The sequence below is a fragment of the Lipotes vexillifer genome, unplaced genomic scaffold (assembly GCF_000442215.2).
Source record: "Lipotes vexillifer unplaced genomic scaffold, Lipotes_vexillifer_v1.1 scaffold1264, whole genome shotgun sequence".
Classification (NCBI taxonomy): domain Eukaryota; kingdom Metazoa; phylum Chordata; class Mammalia; order Artiodactyla; family Lipotidae; genus Lipotes; species Lipotes vexillifer.
The window spans coordinates 280165-301083 of NW_006785778.1; the positions used below are offsets into that span (position 1 = coordinate 280165).

The 20919-nt window shown below is 39.3% G+C and overlaps 1 protein-coding gene across 1 annotated transcript in view; it reads left to right on the forward strand.

Annotated features, from left to right (window-relative positions):
* Positions 1-20919, forward strand: part of P3H2 (prolyl 3-hydroxylase 2) — a 161662-nt gene that overhangs the window by 131114 nt on the left and 9629 nt on the right. The window contains exons 4-13 of the mRNA XM_007458067.1: positions 1093-1224; positions 2832-2974; positions 3308-3397; positions 8612-8652; positions 10427-10521; positions 17027-17154; positions 17714-17809; positions 18333-18483; positions 19572-19689; positions 20650-20725. Of these exons, the coding sequence (XP_007458129.1) occupies positions 1093-1224; positions 2832-2974; positions 3308-3397; positions 8612-8652; positions 10427-10521; positions 17027-17154; positions 17714-17809; positions 18333-18483; positions 19572-19689; positions 20650-20725 (1070 nt within the window). The remainder of the gene's footprint in view (positions 1-1092; positions 1225-2831; positions 2975-3307; positions 3398-8611; positions 8653-10426; positions 10522-17026; positions 17155-17713; positions 17810-18332; positions 18484-19571; positions 19690-20649; positions 20726-20919) is intronic.

The following is a 20919-nucleotide window of genomic DNA, read 5'->3' on the forward strand; positions in this document are numbered from 1 at the left end:
GATATTTCCTTTCTGTTGTGTTTTGGGGGCCCCTCTTCAAGGTCATCTAGATACAAGCCAAACTGCGTAATAGAAAGCCTTTTGAAAGGAGGCAGTTGTGGATTAGACTGTACAGTCATGAAGTTGGGTGGTTTTATCATTATTCTCAGGAGAACTTGCTCTGCACAAGCATGAATGGACTATTCTCTTAATGGAAAAGACTGCCTCTATCTTCATTGTAGAAATCAGAGTCGGGGCAAAATGTAAGAAGCGTTTTCTTTCTGGGACATTAGCCACTTGTGTTTCCTCAGCTCATGCTTGTATGAGATAGAACCCAGAGCTAAAAGGAGCATGAAAACCCCTGCACTGCAGGGTCCTCGCCTGTTTGCAAGTGAGAAGAATGGGAACAAAGAAAGGGGAACAAAGAAAAAGGGGCAAAATGCTTCTTCAAATTCTTTAGCTTTCATCCTTCTCTTATTTTACCAGTCCCTACAGTATTAGGATTTATAATGTCCAGGTGATAGACTAATTTGTAACTGGGTAGAATAGGTTCCTGATCAATAGATGTAAAGGAATGTTGTTTTTATTTCCCCTTTAGTAAAAGTGGCTTGAAAATATTAACAAGAAAAAAGAGCATTGTGGCTTCACTTCTCTATGTGAACTCCCCACGTACATGGCAGTTCCTTTCTCTCAACCGGTCCTTAACATAACTGGGATCTGAACTTCCCATCCTGACTCCAGGGCACTTCAGGCCATCTAAAGTCCAAAAAGAGACCCCCAAATTGTTAAATAAGAAAGTAATCTACTCAGCTGGGTATGGGTGGGATGAGATGGCCTATGTCACTTTCAGGAGATGTAGAAAAAGAATACACGGAAGGCAAGAGTGCTATACATTTAGTATCTACTAGTAATTAGTCTAGTGATCACTGGTTAGGAAGCCTTGGCGAGTCACTTACTTTCTTTGTGAAAAGGATTTCTGGTCATGAATGAGGATAATAATGATATCTAAGAGTGTATGGTGAAGTGAGATGCCCTGTGTAACCGTGGTTCTCACTTTGAAGTCTGGACATTGAGCAGATGAGAGAAACCCACATCTTGGCTCTTGTTTTTCAGATCACTATGTGCAGGTGCTGGTTTGTCAGCATGAATGTGTGAGGGAACTTGCCACCCGCCCTGGCCGCCTCTCACCAATCGAGAACTTTCTTCCCCTACATTATGACTACCTGCAGTTTGCCTACTATCGAGGTAAAGCGTGGATTATCTGTGAAAAACTCTGGGGGGAAGGGGTGTGGCTCATCACAAGAGACATCGAATTTTTGTGGGTTAGTCCTCCACCTTCCTCAGTTGTAATCAAGCTATGGGGGTGTGTGCATTTCCTCTCTCACCTCACATCACTACAGCTCAGAACAAGAGCAGACGGTGAAACCACAAGTGGGCAAATGTTGTGACAATGCCCTGAAAGTTATACTAGATTGATATTTTATGTGATTTTTCAATTTAATTTTTCGACTTAATTTGAAAAGATAATATACTCACAGGTTTAAAGACTAAATATTTAAAAACCTCTCTCTCTTTCTTTTCCCCATAACCCAACTTCATGCCCTAAAATCCAAAGTTTCTTATATACCCTTCCAAAATTTTATACAGAAACAACACACACACACACACACACACACACACACACATACACTGTCTCTGAATTATTTTATCCTCTTACACATAGAATATAGCACATTATTTACACTCTTGCTCACATTGTTTTCTTCACTTAACGATACATATCAGATTTTTTTTAGTATGTTGGACCTATGAAATTCCCTTTTGCTTGGTCAAAAATGGTCAAATTTTGGCAGTTTTATATGGTTCAATCTAGTTGTTTCAGTACATAAAGATCTTCCTCATTAATTTTTCTTTATATCTAGATATCACCGTACTGTAATTTATTTAATGTGTCTCCTTACTGATGAGCATTGTGTTGTTTGTAATATTTTACTAATACAATCAATGATCAAATGAATAATATTTCCGGTATGTCATTTACATTTGCATGTAAATATCTATAGGATAATTTTCTATAAGTACAGTTGCTGCATCAAATGGTTTATTTGTTTGTAATTTTGACAGATGTTTTTTCGGAGTACACTTTTCATTTCACAGCAACAGAATATATTATCAAATTTTAAATATTCCCAAATCATTACGTGAAAATTGATATCTCAATAAAGTTTTAATTTCCATTTATCTCATTGAGAAAGAAAGAGTGAGCATCTTATGTTTAAAAGCAATTAATAGAATTTGGATTGCTGAAATTGGTCTTAGATACCATGTTTTCAAATTCAGTACAAAAATCAGAATTAACTTCAAAAATTCTACTGTATTAAATAATGTAAGTTGCCAGCAAATATCTTCAGGTGGAGCTTTTGATAATTTGTTGAAGACATCTAGCAGCATAGCAGACCGAAGTTAGTACCTTTGGAATGCCTGAAATCCTGTCCTTCCTTTCATCTGCAACTATTTCTGCTGCTTCTACTCAGCCTCACGGCATCTTCCCTCTTTTCTTTTAATTTTTATTTTATATTGTAGTACAGTTGATTGACAATGTTGTGTTAGTTGCAGGTGTAAAGCAAAGTGATTCAGTTATACATATACATATATCCATCCTTTTTCAGGTTCTTTCCCCATATTGGTTATTACAGAGTACTGAGTAGGGTTCCCTGTGCTATACAGTAGGTAGCATCTTCCCTCTTACTGATCATTTCATGCTGACTCTCATGGACATGTTGACATATCTTTTAAAAATTTTGTAGACCAACCTAGGCTGACTCTAATGCCGCAACTCCTGGATTTTTCAGTTGGCGAGTATGTGAAAGCCTTGGAGTGTGCCAAGGCCTATCTTCTACTCCATCCAGATGACGAGGATGTCAGAGACAATGTGGATTACTATGAGAGTCTGTTGGATGACAGCACTGACCCAGCATCTATCCAGGCCAGAGAGGTGAGACCCATGTTCTGAGAAGAAACTCGTTATTCTGCTCAGTGCTCTGGGGAGAGTTGGTAAAAATATAACACTTCTCTTAAAGATAGCTAACAATTTAGTAAAGGTTCTAGGACTCAGTTCTTTGCAACTTTAATTAGTAATGCTAAAAGCGTGTTTTTCGCCTATGTGCTAGCTCGTGAAAATCTACAGAGATAGAGACATTTTTTGCAGCTGTGAATATTTTTTTAGCTCATTTGTTACTGTCTAAAGAAAATTATTTCCACTTGAACATTAATCATACCTTTTAACTGTTATTTAAATATACATTTTCTTTTTTTTTTTTTTCTGTAGGATTTGGCGATGTTTGTGAAGCATCATAAACTGGAATCAGAACTAATAAAATCAGCTGCAGAGGGTCTGGGATTTTCATACACTGAGCCGGTAAGAACAAAGAGGAGAGAGGAAAAGGTCTTTAAAGGAACTATTTGGTGGACTTCTTATTTATGATTGTATTCCCCAGCCCCTTTTGTTGAAGATCATAATCTCCTGCATTTTGTAAACAAACACTGGAGGGAGGGGGGGTGTTTACTCTGTATATGTGATGAACTGTAAAAGACTTTAACAGATTTCCATGTCACTGAGAGCTAAAGTCAAAAGCAAATATACTTGGATAGGAAAGAAATGTTTTGAATATGATATGTTTGCCTCAGGATTGTTTTATTTCCTAATTTCTGTATACAACATTTTGTATTTTCTTTTAAACATTTCTCTTAAACATTTTAAACAATAAAAAGACTTCAAAAGAACAGAATCAGTCACAATCGTACTACCTACCATGCTGACTACTTTTTTCCACGTGTCCCTGTTGTCTTGTTTTTTCTTATTTTTTTGGGCTGCGTTGGATCTTGCTCTGCCCGGGCTTTCTGGCTTTCTCAAGTTGTGGCGAGCGGGGGCTATTCTTCGTAGCAGTGCATGTGCTTCTCATTGAGGTGGCTTCTCTTGTTGTGGAACATGGGCTGTAGGCACGCAGGCTTCAGTAGTTACAGCACACAGGCTCAGTTGTTGCAACACACGAGCCCTAGAGCATGTGGGTTTCAGTAGCTGCAGAGTGTGAGCTCAGTAGTTGTGGCATGTGGGCTCAGTAGTTGTGACTCATGGTCTCTAGAGTGCAGGCTCAGTAGTTGTGGCACACGGGCTTAGGTGCTCTGCAGCATGTGGGATCTTCCTGGCCCAAGGATCGAACCCATGTCCCCTGCACTGGCAAGTGGATTCTTTTTTTTTTTTTTTAACATCTTTATTGGAGTATAATTGCTTTACAATGGTGTGTTAGTTTCTGCTGTATAACAAAGTGAATCAGCTATACATATACATATATCCCCATATCTCTTCCCTCTTGTGTCTCCCTCCCACCCTCCCTATCCCACCCCTCTAGGTGGACACAAAGCACCAAGCTGATCTCCCTGTTCTATGTGGCTGCTTCCCACTAGCTATCCATTTTACATTTGGTAGTGTATATATGTCCATGCCACTCTCTCACTTTGTCCCAGCTTACCCTTCCCCCTCCTTGTGTCCTCAAGTCCACTCTCTACATCTTTGTCTTTATTCCAGTCCTGCCCCTAGGTTCTTCAGAACCAATTTTTTCTTTTTAGATTCCATATATATGTGTTAGCATATGGTATTTGTTTTTCTCTTTCTGACTTACTTCACTCTGTATGACAGACTCTTAGGTCACTACAAATAAGTCAATTTCATTTCTTTTTATGGCTGAGTAATATTCCACTGTATATTTGTGCCACATCTTCTTTATCCATTCATCTGTTGATGGGCACTTAGGTTGCTTGCATGTCCTGGCTATTGTAAATAGTGCTGCAGTGAACATTGTGGTACATGACTCTTTTTGAATTATGGTTTTCTCAGGGTATATGCTCAGTAATGGGATTGCTGGGTCATATGGTAGTTCTATTTGTAGTTTTTTAAGTAACCTCCATACTGTTCCCCATAGTGGCTCTATCAATTTCATTCAAACCAACGGTGCAAGAGGGTTCCCTTTTCTCCACACTCTGTCCAGCATTTATTGCTTGTAGACTTTATGATGATGGCCATTCTGACTGGTGTGAGGTGATGCCTCATTGGAGTTTTGATTTGCATTTCTCTAATGATTAGTGATGTTTGGCACCCTTTCATGGGTTTGTTGGCAATTTGTACATCTTTGTAGAAATGTCTATTGAGGTCTTCTGCCCCTTTTTGGATTGGGTTGTTTGTTTTTATGATATTGAGCTGCTTGAGCTGCTTGTATATTTTGGAGATTAATCATTTGTCAGTTGCTTCATTTGCAAATATTTTCTCCCATTCTGAGGGTTGTGTTTTCATGTTGTTTATGGTTTCCTTTGCTGTGCAAAAGCTTTTAAGTTTCATTAGGTCCCATTTGTTTATTTTTGTTTTTATTTCCATTTCTCTAGGAGGTGGGTCAAAAAGGATCTTGCTGTGATTGATATCATAGAGTGTTCTGCCTATGTTTTCCTCTAAGAGTTTTATAGTGTCTGGCCTTACATTTAGGTCTTTAATCCATTTTGAGTTTATTATCATGTATGGTGGTAGGGAGTGTTCTAATTTCATTCTTTTACATGTAGCTGTCCAGTTTTCCCAGCACCACTTATTGAAGAGGCTGTCTTTTTCCATTGTATATTCTTGCCTCCTTTATCAAAGATAAGGTGACCATATGTGTGTGGGTTTATCTCTGGGCTTTCTATCCTGTTCCATTCATCTATATTTCTGTTTTTCTGCCAGTACCATACTGTCTTGATTACTGTAGCTTTGTAGTATATATAGTCTGAAGTCAGGAAGTCTGATTCCTCCAGCTCCGTTTTTCATTCTCAAGATTGCTTTGGCTATTCGGGATCTTTTGTGTTTCCATACAAATTGTGAAATTTTTTGTTCTAGTTCTGTGAAAAATGCCAGTGGTAGTTTGATAGGGATTGCACTGAATATATAGATTGCTTTGGGAAGTAGAGTCATTTTCACAATGTTGATTCTTCCAATCCAAGAACATGGTATATCTCTCCATCTGTTTGTATCATCTTTAATTTCTTTCATCAGTGTCTTATAGCTTTCTGCATACAGGTCTTTTATCTCCTAAGGTAGGTTTATTCCTAGGTATTTTATTCTTTTGGTTGCAATGGTAAGTCGGGGTGTTTCCTTAATTTCTCCTTCAGATTTGTCATCATTAGTATATAGGAATGCAAGAGATTTCTGTGCATCAATTTTGTGTCCTGCTACTTTACCAAATTCATTGATTAGCTCTAGTAGTTTTCTGGTAGCATCCTTAGGATTCTCTATGTATAGTATCATGTCATCTGCAAACAGTCACAGTTTTACTTCTTCTTTTCCGATTTGGATTCCTTTTATTTCTTTTTCTTCTCTGATTGCTGTGGCTGAAACTTCCAAAACTATGTTGAATAATAGTGGTGAGAGTGGGCAACCTTGTCTTGTTCCTGATCTTAGTGGAAATGGTTTCATTTTTCAGCATTGAGAGCAATGTTGGCTGTGGGTTTGTCATATATGGCCTTTATTATGTTGAGGTAAGTTCCCTCTATGCCTACTTTCTGGAGGGTTTTTATCACAAATCGGTGTTGAATTTTGTCAAAAACTTTTTCTGCATCTATTGTGATTATCATATGGTTTTTATCTTTCAATTTGTTAATATGGTGTATCACATTGATTGATTTATGTATATTGAAGAATCCTTGCATTCCTGGGATTAACCCCACTTGATCATGGTGTATGATCCTTTTAATGTGCTGTTGGATTCTGTTTGCTAGTATTTTGTTGAGGATTTTTGCATCTATGGTCATCAGTGATATTGGCCTGTAGTTTTCTTTTATTGTGACATCTTTGTCTGGTTTTGGTATCAGGGTGATGGTGGCCTCGTAGAATGAGTTTGGGAGTGTTCCTCCCTCTGCTATATTTTGGAAGAGTTTGAGAAGGATAGGTGTTAGCTCTTGTCTAAATGTTTGATAGAATTTTCCTTTGAAGCCATCTGGTCCTGGGGTTTTGTTTGTTGGAAGATTTTTAATCACAGTTTCAATTTCAGTGCTTGTGATTGGTCTGTTTATCTTTTCTATTTTTTCCTGGTTCAGTCTCAGAACATTGTGCTTTTCTAAGAATATGTACATTTCTTCCAGGTTGTCCATTTTATTGGTATATAGTTGCTTGTAGTAATCTCTCATGATCCTTTGTATTTGTTCAGTGCCAGTTGTTACTTCTCCTTTTTCATGTTTAATTTTGTTGATTTGCGTCTTCTCCCTTTTTTTCTTGATGAGTCTGGCTAGTGGTTTATCAGTTTTGTTTATCTTCTCAAAGAACCAGCTTTTAGTTGGCAGGTAGATTCTTAACCACTGTGTCACCAGGGAAGTCCCCCATGTTGTCTTTTAAACATTCTTCATATGAAGACATCCCTTTTTTAGAAGTAGTACCTCTCTATATATAGATTTCTATTTTTATTTATTGATTTTTATTTGGGATAGCATAAGCAATTTCTATATCTTTACAGCTTTCAAAATTATTTTTAGCTACATCTATAGTTGATGTACAATAAGTAAGTTAATCCTTTTCCTGATGTTGAACATTTGTTTATTTATTTTTGGCTTTTTGTGCCCAAATGAATGCATTAAGCATTTTTCTTTCTACTGAACTATATCCATAGGATAAATTCCCAGAAGTGGGTTAACTCTGCCATCAAAGGGTATGAGAAGGTTTAAAATTTTTGAAATTTTTTTTTCTAGGGGAGTTTTCTGGTACCTTCATTATTCCTAACATTTCATAAACGTTTATGGTTTTACCATGAACTTCTCAGCAATGAGAAATAACATCTTAAACTCATTCATATGCCTAATATATTATGTACAAAATGGTGCATCATTGTTGTTTTAATTTGTATTCCTTTGATTACCAGCAAAAATCAACTTTTCACAAATTATTATTATTTGTCCTCTCATTTGATTTACCTGGACATGTATTTTATTAATTTATCTGTTCATTGCTATATAAGTTCTTTATATACTGTACATGTTAATAGTTAATATAAAAAGCACTGTTTATAATATATCCTATTTGTGACACATTTTTCGTCTATTTCTTAGTTATGTTATATTTTTATTGACACATTTTTAAAATTAGGATAATTTTAATGTACATTTCTAGTGTAACATTTCTAATATGTTTATATCCGGTCTTACTATTTTTGAAAGTTATCCCAAATGACCCTAGGAAAAAAAATCACTTACTTTATGATCCTATACAGATGATTAACCAGACTGGACTTTTTATTTATTTGTTTTATTTATAAAAGTGCAAGGAGTTATACTTAATTATCTTCTAAGTGTCTTATTGCTACCAAATTCTAAATCACTTTCTTGGACAAAAGGATGGATGCCCAGGCTAATTCCATGCTATTTTTTAAATCCATTTTGTCTTAACCAAAATTGCACCAACCTTAGCCTTCCCTTTTATTAAAATTTAAAAATAAATACTATATTATAGCTTTATATAATCTGCAAGTTTTCTAATATTTTAGGTCTTTTGAGTGTTTTATCTTATTTCTGTACATGGAATTTTAGTGACAAAACTACTGAGTTTTTTTTTTTTAATTTAAAACAGAATTATTGGATTCAATATGGAGGACGACAGGATGAGAATCAGTAAGTTCTCCATTTAGAATGTTTATTTGTAATGAGAAGAAATACTTAGAATCATATTTATTGTAAAGAACTTGGGCTCTATGAAATAGGCAAAGGGATATAATTAGAAGAGCTCTGAACTGGGAATTAGGAGTTCTGCATTCTGGTCCCAGCTCTTTCTCTTATTTCCAAGGCACCTTAAATAATTTATCTTCCTCTCTGGGTCTCATGCTTTTCCTCACATCAAGGGGTTGAATCTGGTGATCTCTAATGGCTAAATGTTCTGTGACTCTAAATCAGAGAAAGTTGGATGCTGTTTTTTATTTTTTAGTAGGAAAAAAACAATTAAATTCTCTTTTTCATGCTAAATTTTCTTACTGCATTTATTTGAAAGCATCAAGCTCGGAAAGTTTTACAGCGAGCTAAAATATTAAGTGTCATGACCTCAATCAGAAATGAAGAAAACTCAATTTTTAAAATGATAGATGTCAAAAGTCAGTTTACATGTTCTGAGCATTTCAAGGAGTCATAGAATTTTGGAGTTACATGTTTGAGATTGTCCTCTGAAAAAAAAAATGCACTCTAAAACTGAGAGTTATGTTTTATTTAGTGGATTTTCTGAGGACTTCAAGCCTGGGAGACAGCCTCTCAGATGGCTCTGAGGGACTGCTCCCAAGAGTTAAGGGAGGAGCCAGGATGTATAGGAGTTTTGTAACAAAAAGCAGACAGTCAGAATAGCAAAAGATTACTGTTAATTAAAGAAAACAAGACATCCCTAGTTAATTTACAGTTTTCGCTTTTCTATGTATGGGAAGATTTAAGAGCCTGGGCTCATTGAAATCATTCCTTTGATATGCACCTCAGCTCTCTGGGGCCAGTGTCCTGTGTTTTCCCATCCTGAGTCCCCTCAGGGTGCACCTTTGGGGGGAGGCTGCAGTGCCTGACTGCTTGATGGTGCAGTATCCTGTTTCCATCCTCAGTTCCTTCAGGGCTCACCATCAGGGGAGGCTGTAGTGGCTGATGGCTTGATGGTCGCAACATCCTTCGTTTACTGATATGGCAGGCGGCATTCTTAGTCCACAAGATCTTGAGGTCCAGGTTATTATCAAAATCAGAAATTGAGGCCCTGACAAGGCAAAGGACTCAGTGTCTCACCCTGAAGGACTGGCAGATCCAGACCTTCTTATTCAAAATCTTGTGGTCTTTCACTGAGCTTCAAGGGCTCAACCCCTGGGTGACCTCAAATTATTGCAAGAGATCCAAGAATGTATATGCATATTTGGATTTGCTCAATTTGTATATATTGAAAGGGCATCATGCTATTGTGTGTGTTCACAAGGTTTGACACAAACTCATGTCTTCTATCTTGGAATAGTCAAGAACCACTACACTCGGACATGACTTATTTCAATTCAACCATCTTTCAGTGATGCGCTCTCTATTCAAGACATATAATACAACACTCTGAGCATTGTAAACATGCATGTGATCATTGTTTCATGCTCTGTTGGTACTCAAAGTCTAATCTCAAGGGGTTTACATTATGGATACAATGAACTGTAATAAAGGTTGCTAAGAAGATTTAGAGAAGTGAAATAGAGCACACTCATTGGGAAAATAGAGAAGAGCTTCACGGAGGCAATGGCATCTAATCTGATCTTGAAAGATGTGGACTTGTGAACCACAAAAATATACAATATGAAGTCATAGACTACCTGAGTAAGGTATCCTTTGCCTTTGAACATCTTCATTCAATGGGATATTGCTATTTCAACTTTTTTCTTTGAATGGGCAGGGTCCCTTCAGGAGTGAATGTGGAGGGGGCAGAAGTTCATGGATTATCAACGCAGAAAATGTCATCACCCAAGATAGACCGAGACCTAAGAGAGGGTAAGTATTGTTGCACTTTTACTTTTAGAAGGAGGGGAAGGGGAGGCTGGGACTTGGCCAGTTCTTACCCGGATCAGGGCACAACCCATTTTCACTGAAAAATAAAGAATAGGACTAAACTACTCCAGTTCATAAAATTCTGAAAGCAAGTCTCAAAAACAAGAATGTCTCAGTTGTGTATATCACTACTTTTGATTTTCAACAAAAGCGCTACCAAATTCACTCACAGGAGTCCTGTGAGCTAGGCAGGGACTATATGATCATTGCCATCCTCAGCTGAGTACCCGAGGCTTGGAGAGGTTACCTGGCTTACTTCTCTCACATTGGAGGGGAGTGATAGAGAGCATGGAATAGACTGTGTATCGGGGGAAATTTGAAGAGACAGGTCACACGGGATATTAGTTAACTTAAGATCCTTGAGGCACATATCTGATCAGGGCTTTGAGAAATCAGTAGAATTTAGATTAGATTGACAGAAGTGTGGAGGGAGCCATTCAAGTGGATGAAACAAAGGACACAAAAGGCTCAGAGATGGAGACAGCAGGATATTAGATGCCTGTTTACATAACCTCAAAATGACTGGAGCCATAGGTGGAGTGCTGCCAAACGTAGGTTTTAAATAGAGCCAAACATTGTTGTAATCATAACTTATTAGCAAGTGTAGTACTAACAACAGTAGTAATCCTTAACAATTATTATTACTTCTATATGTTTTACAATTTTCCCAGCAAATTTATATACAGTTCATTTTAATACTGGCAGCATCTCCTGTGAGACAAGTGTCCCCCACTTCACAGGTAAGAAAACTGAGGCTCACAGAGATTTAGTGACCTATCCAAAGCCTCAGAGCTTGTAATAGGTTAAGCAGGCTTTTGAATCCAAATCCCATTTTCTGTTCTTTACCTGATGATGAAACATAGGAGTGTCTAGGTATCTGAAATGTATCCCCTATTGATTAAATAATTGCAAGATAAGAAGAGGTTTTTCAAAAACCTGCATTGAGAATACGTACAGTCCCCCTTTCCCCAACAGGAGAGATGTCAGCACATTCCTCTAGCTGATTTGAAAACTTCTGGCTCTCTGCAGCTCTCACATTTCCCAGCCCTTTCCTTCCTCAGCTTCCAAGTCAGTTTGAGGCAGTAAACAGGATAATATGCTCATCTAATCTGACCTGGACCTCAGTTTGTAGTCACAAAGCCGAAGCTATTTTACGAGTGCCAGAGAGCTTCATGGTCAGCCAGAGTTCACGTTGCTTTTTAAGCTGAGAAATCACCCAGGAAGTACATGCCAGTAAGCTGGCACTTTGCTGTAAACGTTTGGGACGCTCCAGGACAGTTGCCAAATTTCAAAGCATGTTTTTCCTGGCTACCAGGGGATCTGATGTCCAGCAACTGACTAAGAAGGCTAATGGGAAGAGTAGAACAGAAAACTACACAGGATGGAGAAAGGTCATGATTGACTGGGTTGCCGAATTCTGTCATTTCTGCCGTTTAATGGGCTAATGAATCATAGGATGTTCCCTGGGAACCTACTGGAAAGCCTTCTGTGCAGTCACTAGAGATCAAAATATTGTCTAAATTAAGAACAGTGGTAGACAGAGGCAAAGTTCCCAATGAGAAAACACTTTCAACATCTTAGTCTGGCTGAAAGCAGATGTCAGGGAGGCAAGAAAGGACGCGTGTTTCCAGATAGAATATATTTCAGCTTTTCTCATCTTCCACAAAGAGATTGTCATCTACTCTGGTTATCTAACAGTATTTAGTAGTATTCATACTGGATGTCTCCCGAGCATTAAGATGGGAGTGACTCAGGGCTACTGCACCCCAGAGCAACTCCAGCCCTTGGAATATGCATGTCATCTTATTAAAAACATCTGTCACTTATCCATTCTTCTTTCAACCACCAGTTTTCCAAAAGCCCTGCTCGAGAATAATCCCAGAGTCAGCGGGGGTAGAGTAGAAATAACTTTGAACTTGGAGTCAGGAAGCCTATCTTATTCTGATGTTCTCCAGAGTGATGGGTAACTAGAGACTCACTCTCTCTGACCCTTATGGTCCTTTACCTGTAACAGAAGGATAGCAACTCTTTGGAGAGGATGAATATGAAAGTCTTTTGTAAACTGTGAAGGGTGGTGCTCATATAAGGGCTTGTTAGCACACTCCCGTCGTAACTTATATGACTTTGTCGTATTTACGGTAAAATATATCTTCTTGCCATGAGCCACAGGCAGTGAACACAAAACAGCATTTTCCTATAAGATTCCTCTTTATTGCAAATGGAGAGTCAGAGCCAGGCACATACTTTATGAATGAGAGAAGAATTAAGTTGTTTGACTAAATCTCCTTAGGCTGTGGTTAAGAGTTGGCTGAAGCTGACAAATCAGATCCCAGGAACCACAACTTATTGGACTACATTTTTATTTTTATTTTAATGTTTTTCTCTGTCTGTTGTGCTACTAGTCATTTATAGGCTGGTAGACTTGCATTTTTGAATGGCAGGATTTATTTTTCGTTTTATATTTTTGTTTTCCTTTTGGTTAGTGGGTAGGTAGTTGCCTGTTTTTTGTTAAATGGATGTGTGGGAAACCTCTGTATGAAACTCTGTGCTTAGTCGTGGTTGTGCGAGCTACATGAAAGGCAGATGTCTAGTACAGATTCTGCCCAAACCTGTTAGAATTTAGGTATTTTAGACTCTGTGTTGCACTCTGTCCCTTCACCTGATCTTTGTATATTGCTTATGCCATGGTTGGGGAAATTGTCAATAGCCCAGTAGCTCTCTTTTAAATATAATCCATTATGCCATATGCTTATTAAGATGTCTCATTCAAACTTAACACAATATACCAGGCATATTTTTTTTTTTTTTTTGCGGTACGCGGGCCTCTCACTGTTGTGGCGTCTCCCGTTGCGGAGCGCAGGCTCCGGACACGCAGGCTCCGGACCCGCAGGCTCAGCGGCCTGGCTCACTGGCCCAGCCTCTCTGCGGCATGTGAGATCTCCCCAGACCGGGCACAAACCCGTATCCCCTGCATCGGCAGGTGGACTCTCAACCACTGCGCCACCAGGGAAGCCCCCAGGCATATTTTAACAATTCAAAAATGATCATCATAATAATGGAAAATACTTATACAGAGCTTAAGCATGGTAGGCATTTTTCTGAATGTTTTAAAATAACTTTTGAAGTCATGTTTTGAAAATAAACTAATATATTTAAGGTGATACACTCTCAATATAGAAAATGAGAAAAACATAGCAAAGTACAAAGCAACCTAGTCCACTAAACCCTTGATCTGTCTTCCATTTCGATTCGAATTTTATACTAGAAAATTCTTTCCAGTGAACGTACAAGTATCTTGTCTTTCTTGTTGAAGGAACATCTCTCTCTATGTTTCTGAATGGAAATGGAATATGCCATTCACTTTTGAATATTTGAGGGACAGTCTCTTAACTATATGGATCTTAACTATATAGATTAGAGCAATCTTTCCCAAACAAACTGTGTTTTTTGTTAAGAGGTCCATTCCATGAAAAAGTTTAGCACAAAGGTAGCAGCTTACAATAACATACACTTACTATCTCACAGTTTCTGTGGGTCAGGACTATGGGGGTAGCTTAGCTGGGTCCATTGCTTCAGGGTCTGTCACAAGGTTCCATCAAGTGTTGATCAGGGCTGACGTCTCTTCGAAAGCTGGGAAACTATCTTCTTCCAAGCCCAGATGACAGAATTCGATTCCTGAAGGCTCTTCTCAGTTTCTGGTTGACTGTTGGCTGGAGGATGCCCTCTGTTCCTTGCCGTGTGAGCCTGTCCAATACAGCCACTTGTTTCATCAGACTATAAGCTGAGAAAGCAACAGACTGAGTCAACCAGCAAAATAGGAGTTGCAATGTTATGTAACCAATCAAAGACGTGATATCCCATCACCTTTGCCATATTCTATTAGTTAGAGGCAAGCTCCAGGCCCCACCCACACTTGAGGGAAGCAAAGTACACAAACCTATGAGTACCAGGAGGCTATGACCATTAGGGGCCAACCTAGAGTCTCTCTGCCATAGGAAGGAAGGAGGGAGGAAGGAGGGAGGATGGGAGGGTGGGAGGGAGGGAGGGAGGGAGGGAAGGAGGAAAGAAGGGGAAGAGGGGAAGGAAGGAATGAGGGAAGGAGGGAGGAAACAGGGAGGGAGGAAGGGAGGGAGGAAAGAGGCAAGGAAGAAAGGGTGGGTATTGTGTTTATTTAAGGGTGAGAACTGCTGCATATTATATTGATACTTAGGATATTCATAATACCTGTTCACATATTAAAAGTTCCAAGAAGTCCTCTTAAATTTTGTTTACCCCAGTACTTCCCAAACATATTTGATCTATAAACTCTTCTTTCATTAAAAACTTTTCTGTAGAACACAGTTTGAAAACATTGAATTGTAGGAGATATATAGATATAGATAGATCTAGATATTTATGTATGTATTTTCTGTTCATCCAAAAGATTGATACTAAAACTGGGAGCTTGTGGATATATTCCTGGAATCCAAGAAATTCTGTATTTATAAATTTTGGTGGGCATTTAAAAACTTAAGAGGAAAAAGAAATTAAGAGGGGCAACTAGTGGGTCATCTGAATAACCCCTTATAGCCAAGGACTGCCATGAGATTTCATACCTCGGTGGGTATGGATGCAGTTACCATCACACTGGCATCGGTTAATAACACTTCAATGGTCAAAGGCTAAGAAGAATTGAAGCAGGACAAACTTATGAATAATGTATTAAGACCAGATGAAGGCCAAAATTCATTATGGTTCCCTAAGATTCCACAGTAGTTTCAACAGAGAAAACTTGTAGAATGAGTCATCACACACCAAAAGCAGTCTGAGGAATGCTGGCTCAGAAGAACCAGGGCCAGACCACTTATTAGAATATTCATGTGGAACATTGCTTTTTCGTTTCCACAAAATAACATTAACCGTTTTATTAATATTGTTAATTTGAATTTAGCTTATTTTATGGTCTTGCTTTTATTTCATCTTGTAAATGGGTTTGGGCATGATAGTTGTATGAAGCTATACAAATAAATACTGTACCGACGGTTTTATGATTGCAAACATGGAAATAAAATTGCAGTACAGATAATTTGAAGCTTCTTAGGGAACTTTTGCTTTAACAGATAACCATACATTACTCAAGATTGAGAAACCCTGTCCCATTATTTTAATATTCCATTAATCATGGGCTGTAGTAACATTCAGCGCTGAATAACATTCATTCAGCGCATGAATAACATTCAGCGCTGTTCCCTAGTTTGACTAATCTGTTTTAAAGCCGAAGAGTAGACATCAATTTCAGTTGTCTCCTCCTTCAATGATGTGTTTTAGACCAGTGTGCTGGTGACCATTGCCCAACTGGGGGGAATGGGAGGAGCCCTCCTCACCCCCATGCCCTCCATGGTGAGCTGCCCTTGTTGACAGGCATCAGGTCCCTTAGGAAGAATATTATAAAGAGGAGAAAAACAAGTTTTGCTTTTCTATTCAGTTTTCTGCTTCAAGGTGTTTGTACTTTGTTACATTGGAAGATTTCCTCACCATCAGAGGCTTTGTCCTTCAGTCCTATTCTCTATGAGGAAAGAACCATGTCAGGTCTAGATTTTGTAATTTCGCCACCTAAAACATAGCCCCAAAGCATCATGCTTTGAAGAGCCAATATGGAGGTTATTTTATAAAGTTGTAAGCTCTATCCAGTGAGGGAAAAGGTGCCTACAGGAAACTCTCCTGTGGGGGAGATATATATCTATATCTCGATATAATTTGCCCAGAGAGCAGAGAAAAAGAGATATTCCAAAAGTCAGACCATCCAGAGTCAGGAGGTGGTGGAAAAAAGACTGGGAAGGAGTCAGGTGACTTGGTTATGACTGTCCTGATGGGCATTTATTCCCTGAGTTACTTGGTGAAGGTTTTGCCCTGGATACCGGTGGGACTGAGGACACAAACATGTCGTCAAATAATTTTCTTTTTCTTTCTTTTTTGGGTTTTCAATTGTTTGTTTGTCCTGCTGTCTCTTTAAACAGTCTTTACCTACCCTGAGGTCATGTCATCCAGTAATTGCATGAGATGTTGTGGCAGAGGTAGGAACCCAGGGCTGTGGAGAAGGGAGGGGCCCACTGCTGAGAAAATTCTGGAAAGTCTTCACCGAGAAGAATCCTATGAGATGCCCAGTCTGTTTTGCAGGATCATCCCTGGAATCAAGTGAAAAAAAAGTAGTTTATCAATTCCCCAAATCCTATACAAATGTAATATATTAATTACGACATCATGGGGAAACCTGGTAGCCAGACATCTGCCTTTTTCTTGAATCCATATTGCGTTTCTCAGGCTTCCAGATTTGTAATTTGTCTTTGCGTTCCGAAATATTCGTGAGGAAACTGACTCCTGAACTGCACATTGAAAGCTGTTGGGTGTTCTGTGCTTCCCGCCTTGTGGACAGAGGTAAAAAGGACAACCATGTGTTTTGTCCCTGCAGGTGGCCCTCTGCTCTATGAGAACATCACGTTCGTCTACAACTCCGAGCAGCTGAACGGGACTCAGCGCGTCCTCCTGGATAACGTCCTGTCAAAAGAACAGTGCCGGGAGCTGCACAGTGTGGCTAGTGTGAGGACCAGAAGCCCCACTGTGCTGGTCTGGCCTGAGCATGGAAGAGCTTTGGTCCTGGGCTTGCTTGGAGCCAGGAAACCAGGCCTGAAACGTTACTTTCTTTAGGAGAAGGACATCGATTGTGGAGGCGCTTTCATAGGCTTTGGGTTGGGGTGATTGTAGTTTTGTCCAGCTCTGGGCATAGCTCTTGGGTCTGGAAGAGCTAGAGGCTTCATTCCTAGGACAACTGTATCCAGCATGTGCCCTGCCTATCATATAAAGTCGCTGGGAAAAGTCTCTTTATTTTTATCAATAATTAATCAATATATTAATTATTTATATTCTACCTATTTCTACAGAAAGTGGTGGCACCATTTCATAATGGAAAAGTGGGGTGAAAGTTAAACAAAGATCCCTGTTTTGCTTGGAAGAATTAATGATACCGGAATCCTAGAATAAAATGGAGACGGTTCTGAATATTGACTTTGGTTCTCAGCTTTCTGGCAGTCAAGGCAGAAAGGGAGATGTGATGAATTCATAATCCTCATTAATAAAGCACCTTGTATTTTGCTTCTAGGGAATCATGCTTGTCGGTGATGGATACAGAGGAAAAACTTCACCCCATACACCCAATGAAAAGTTTGAAGGTGCAACTGTCCTGAAAGCACTCAGAGTAAAACTTAACTTCTTTTGGATTTGAATTCCTAATGGTCAACCCAGGATCTTCTGGGAATGGCAGAGAGGAAGGGTTTAAGATATAGACCTATCAGGTCATTGAAGGGAGCAAGTATGAAATGGCACCTTCATTGTTTTTAATCACTCCTTCATTCCTCCATTCGGTCATCAATTGATCAAACTCTATTTCCTAGATTTGCATCTGACAAATAATACACAACCCCCTTGTCCTCAAGTAACTCAAGGTCCAATGGTGAAAACGTACTCAAAAAAGTTATCAGTCTGTACTGCGAGAGGTGTTTATCTAGAAGAGTGAGGAAAGTGTTCTGAGAGACGAGGAGAGGGTTAATTAGCTCTCAACTTTCCCTCATTTTCCTAAACCAAATCCACAAGTCTGTAGTAGTATTCCCACGAGCCAACAGAGAGATGAGCATCCTATATTGGCTTAATAAAACCTAGCATCTGGTTTGTCAAGCCTTCCAACCAACCCAGTGGTTTCTAATATTCTTCTTTTTCTTCAGTTTGGCTATGAGGGCCGAGTCTCCCTGAAGAGTGCCCGTCTGTTTTATGACATCAGCGAGAAGGCTCGAAAGATCGTCGAATCCTATTTCATGCTGAACTCAACCCTGTATTTTTCCTATACACACATGGTCTGCCGCACAGCCCTGTCTGGTGAGATTCCAGAATCTGAACGTGTTCCCTTTTACCCACAGTGAAATGAGAAAGAAAACAGTGCAGAACAAAGCTCTATGAACACGTCAGACTAACGGTTCAGAAGAGTTCTACATTTCTAACACAAAAGAAGCTTACTCACTCTGATTTTTCCCTTCCCTCTTTTTCTACTTTGCTGGTCCCCTAAAGTATTAGAAGTCCACCACGCTGCCTATTTTCCCTTTCAAATCCATTTCTTCTGCTTGCTACCATCACACAGAAAATTACCTTTCTGCTCTAGGTTTCACTTTTCAGGGTTCAAGAACCTGGAAATTACAGTCACCATTATGCCCACCAGCATTGAAGGGAAGCATAGAAGATAAAAAGGATTGTTGAAAGAAATGTTCTTGAAAAGGCAGAGACCTCCTCACTCCCTGGCGTCACTATTTTTTTCTCTACATCTTCTCTTCTATACCCTCCTGAGGAGGAGGGGAGAGAGAATGTCACAGAAGTAGACTTTTCCACTTGTGAACCTTCAGCTGCATCAAATCTTTTCTTTTCTTTTTCTTTTTTTTTGCAGTACGCGGGCCGCTCACTGTTGTGGCCTCTCCCGTTGCGGAGCACAGGCTCCGGACGCGCAGGCTCAGCGGCCATGGCTCACGGGCCCAGCCGCTCCGCGGCATGTGGGATCTTCCCGGACCGGGGCACGAACCCGTGTCCCCTGCATCGGCAGGTGGACTATCAACCACTGCACCACCAGGGCCCAAATCTTTTCTTTTTGACGTTTGCATTTTATCCTCATCCTTTGACTGCCCCACACAAAATACAGCCCATGAAATGCATGGAATTTCTGCATGTATATTTATATTGGAGAACTTTTATAGCTGAAGAGACAGGTGTGACTTGCCCACAGTTTTTTACATCAAGTTCATATCAAAGCAGGACCAGAGTCTCTTCACGGTGCTTGCCCAGCGTTCTTTAGCCTGATCTGCATTCTGATCCTCAAATTTGCAAGGGGCACCAGCCACGGGAGAAGACAGTTTGCCAGCTTTGCTCTTGGAGGTTACAGCATTCAATTTCTCATGCTTCCCTGTTCCCTTTTCTGGCAGGTCAACAGGATAGAAGAAATGACCTCAGTCATCCCATCCATGCTGACAACTGCCTGTTGGATCCAGAGGCCAATGAATGCTGGAAGGAGCCTCCTGCTTACACATTCCGGGACTATAGGTACAGCCAGCATCTGATTCAGAACCAAGCTTTTGCCCAACAGTTATCAAAACCCCATGGAAACTAGAAAGCTGATCTGTTTTGCTTGTCATCACATTCATCTCAATGAAGCAGAAATGCTCAAATAATCTTCTGAAGCGGCTGCCACAACTGAGAAGTGAATTCGGCATATCATATTTTTATCTTAAAAATCCCTGCACGATTTGTTGCATCTTATTCCACAGAATGCCCATTTTGTTTTAATATAAAAAGTAAAGTTTATGAGTTTTCTTTTCTCACTTGGCTTTTATTTAAACATATTCCTTGTGGTATATGTATTAATATCTCAGTCTGAGAACACAGGGTGTGCATCTCAGCAGGCATAGGGATCTCATCACATCATTTATCTATGTCTGCATTTTGTAAGTAAGAAACTGAAAACTCAGGACAAAAAAGTTTTCTCTTATTGAATGATATTTTACTGTGTAAAGAGTCAGGAGTTGTAGTCATCATGTATATAATGTGTTAATTATTACTACACTGTGCTCTACACAAACATGTTTATTGAGCGCCCCCTATCTGCAAGACTTGGATACACCCCCTAGATCTCTCCAGCTACTTAAGGAAAAAATACATCCTTTTGAGTTATTAGTATAAAAGGGAAGAGCAGAGTTTTAGATTCTGTGGGCAAGATCAGAGGGCTAGATTAAACCTAGCTAGGTTTTACTTGGAGGAGGTGAAATGTGAGATGAAGTTTGACATATAATTAAAACTTTAACCTGAGTGGAATAAATGAATACTTCAGGGTTATGACCCTACATCTGATCTTACTCTTGAGGGTTAGGAGGGTCAATCATTTTAATGTTTGGTTCAGAGGAAACTTACTAATCGGGCTGGTCAGTTCATGCCCAGTCTGCCGTATTCTGCGATGATGTTGTGTAGGCATGTAAGAGTACAAATTGCTTCCCGTTCTTCTTACAGTGCTCTCCTGTATATGAATGATGACTTTGAAGGAGGAGAATTCATATTCACTGAGATGGATGCCAAAACTGTGACCGTGAGCAAGCATATTCTTGCAAACTTATCTAGCGTTTTTAGTCTCAATTTTGCCATTTTCCGAAGACTGCTGGATTTCAAATATTTCTGAGCTTGAGAATTCATGAGGTGGAGAGAGATCCAGTAAATGTATACATTATAAAATGTTAGAAATGGAATCATCAATAAAAATCTTCTTTTCCTTTTTACAGATGG